The 1,531-nt window shown below is 39.3% G+C and overlaps 1 protein-coding gene across 1 annotated transcript; it reads right to left on the bottom strand.

Moving 5' to 3' along the window:
- Window positions 1–17: 17 nt before the first annotated feature.
- LOC118756731 lies at window positions 18–1,258 on the bottom strand (the record flags this gene model as incomplete). Its single annotated transcript, XM_036491476.1, has 1 exon — window positions 18–1,258. A coding segment is annotated over exon 1 (1,217 nt), but the record flags the coding sequence as incomplete, so codon positions are not given.
- Between the last annotated feature and the right edge of the window lie 273 nt (window positions 1,259–1,531).

Below are 1,531 nucleotides of genomic sequence, written 5' to 3'. Positions count from 1 at the left end.
AATTGTCATCAACGAACTTTTTTAAATATTTCGCAGCTGCAATTTTCATAGAGGGCGAACTGTTTCGATGTTTGCTAGTACATAGCTTATGTATGTTATTCGATGACGCCAAACCCTTTTCAAAGGTACAATTTCGTCTCAAGCCACAAATAAACTGTTTTAGATAGCTATCTAAAGCGTAGTAATACCTCAAATTCCATTGACTAAGGTATTCTTTAGCGGAGCAAGTTAACGGCTTTAAAAGTTCATTTTTCTCCATTGTATGTTGGACATATCCCAGTTCTTGAAGTTTAGCCATCTCACTTTGCCAAATGTCTGTATGACATTGCTCATCTAAAGAAATTCCATAGTTTGTTAATGTATTCATATATTCGTAGAAATAGTCATTGGCAATAACGGTCAGTACTGGTGATAAATGTAAAAGCATAGTCAAACTTTTGGGCGAGTTATAACCGTACAATACATTGAGTGAACGTGCAAACTCGGTTTGTAGCCACACAACTATATTACTCACGTTCCACTCACTAGGCGGCATTTCTACTACTCCTTTGCTCGTAATGAGCAACACTTGAGGCAAGCGTTGTTGGGTATCGTTCGCTCTATGTAAAATATCTTTTGCTGCTGGACCAATCGCGGCAGCAAAGCGGAAACTCGAAACTGGATCAGTTTCCAGCCATTTTATGCCAGCACTTACAAATTTGCGAAACTCCAATTGTGATCCATTGCCGAAAACACCGAGGACTACGGCATCTCTTTGCATAGTCAAACGTTTTAATTCAAGCCTTGAGTTCAATCTCTCAACTGGAATAAATATAAAATCAATGAAACGTTGAACAGCTTCTAAAGTCCATTCTCCGTTATACTGCAAAACAATACGATTACTATAACGAATGACTAGAGTTGGCCATTTGCTTGGGGCGCCTGAGCCTAGTGACAGAGGATATGTTTTACTACAATTGCATGCAAGATGATAGCAGTCGATAACACCGAAAAATATCCGATATTCGTAGGCTTGTGCAATGTGTTCGTACACCAGCCGAGCTGCTTGACTGTCAGTGCTCCAGGTAACATGGTAAAACAAGAACGATAGCTCATATTGTTCAGCTTGTTTCCGTATTTCATTTACATCTTTTCCCGGACACTCGGCCAACAAGGAAGACGTTATTCCTATGGCAATATATGCAAGTGTTATAAATACAAGTAAACTGTAAGCAAATATATCGTTCCCAAACATTATTTTCAATTGGTGCAAACAGCTGCAACCAGTGGTACTTAGGGATGCAAACGATGCATCGATATTTTTGAAACATCGATAATATCGGTTCAAACTCGATGTTTGCCACCGATGTTTACAATTTCTTAAGAACGCTAAATTGGCGATACATCGATGTTTTAAACATCGACTTTAGTTTGTCCCCTTTCAGACACGTCAAGTCTGCTCGTTCGTTGGCGAAGGAGGTGGGAAGAGTACAGATACCTCCGTACCGTTAATTCGTTTCAAGTTTTCTTGTCTCTTTTGATCTTTTCGTTG

This window comes from Rhagoletis pomonella, unplaced genomic scaffold, assembly GCF_013731165.1.
Source record: "Rhagoletis pomonella isolate Grant_MI unplaced genomic scaffold, Rhpom_1.0 Rhpom_scaffold_11883, whole genome shotgun sequence".
Classification (NCBI taxonomy): domain Eukaryota; kingdom Metazoa; phylum Arthropoda; class Insecta; order Diptera; family Tephritidae; genus Rhagoletis; species Rhagoletis pomonella.
Note: the sequence above shows the minus strand (reverse complement) of the source record. Positions and strands in the feature narration are given on the sequence as shown.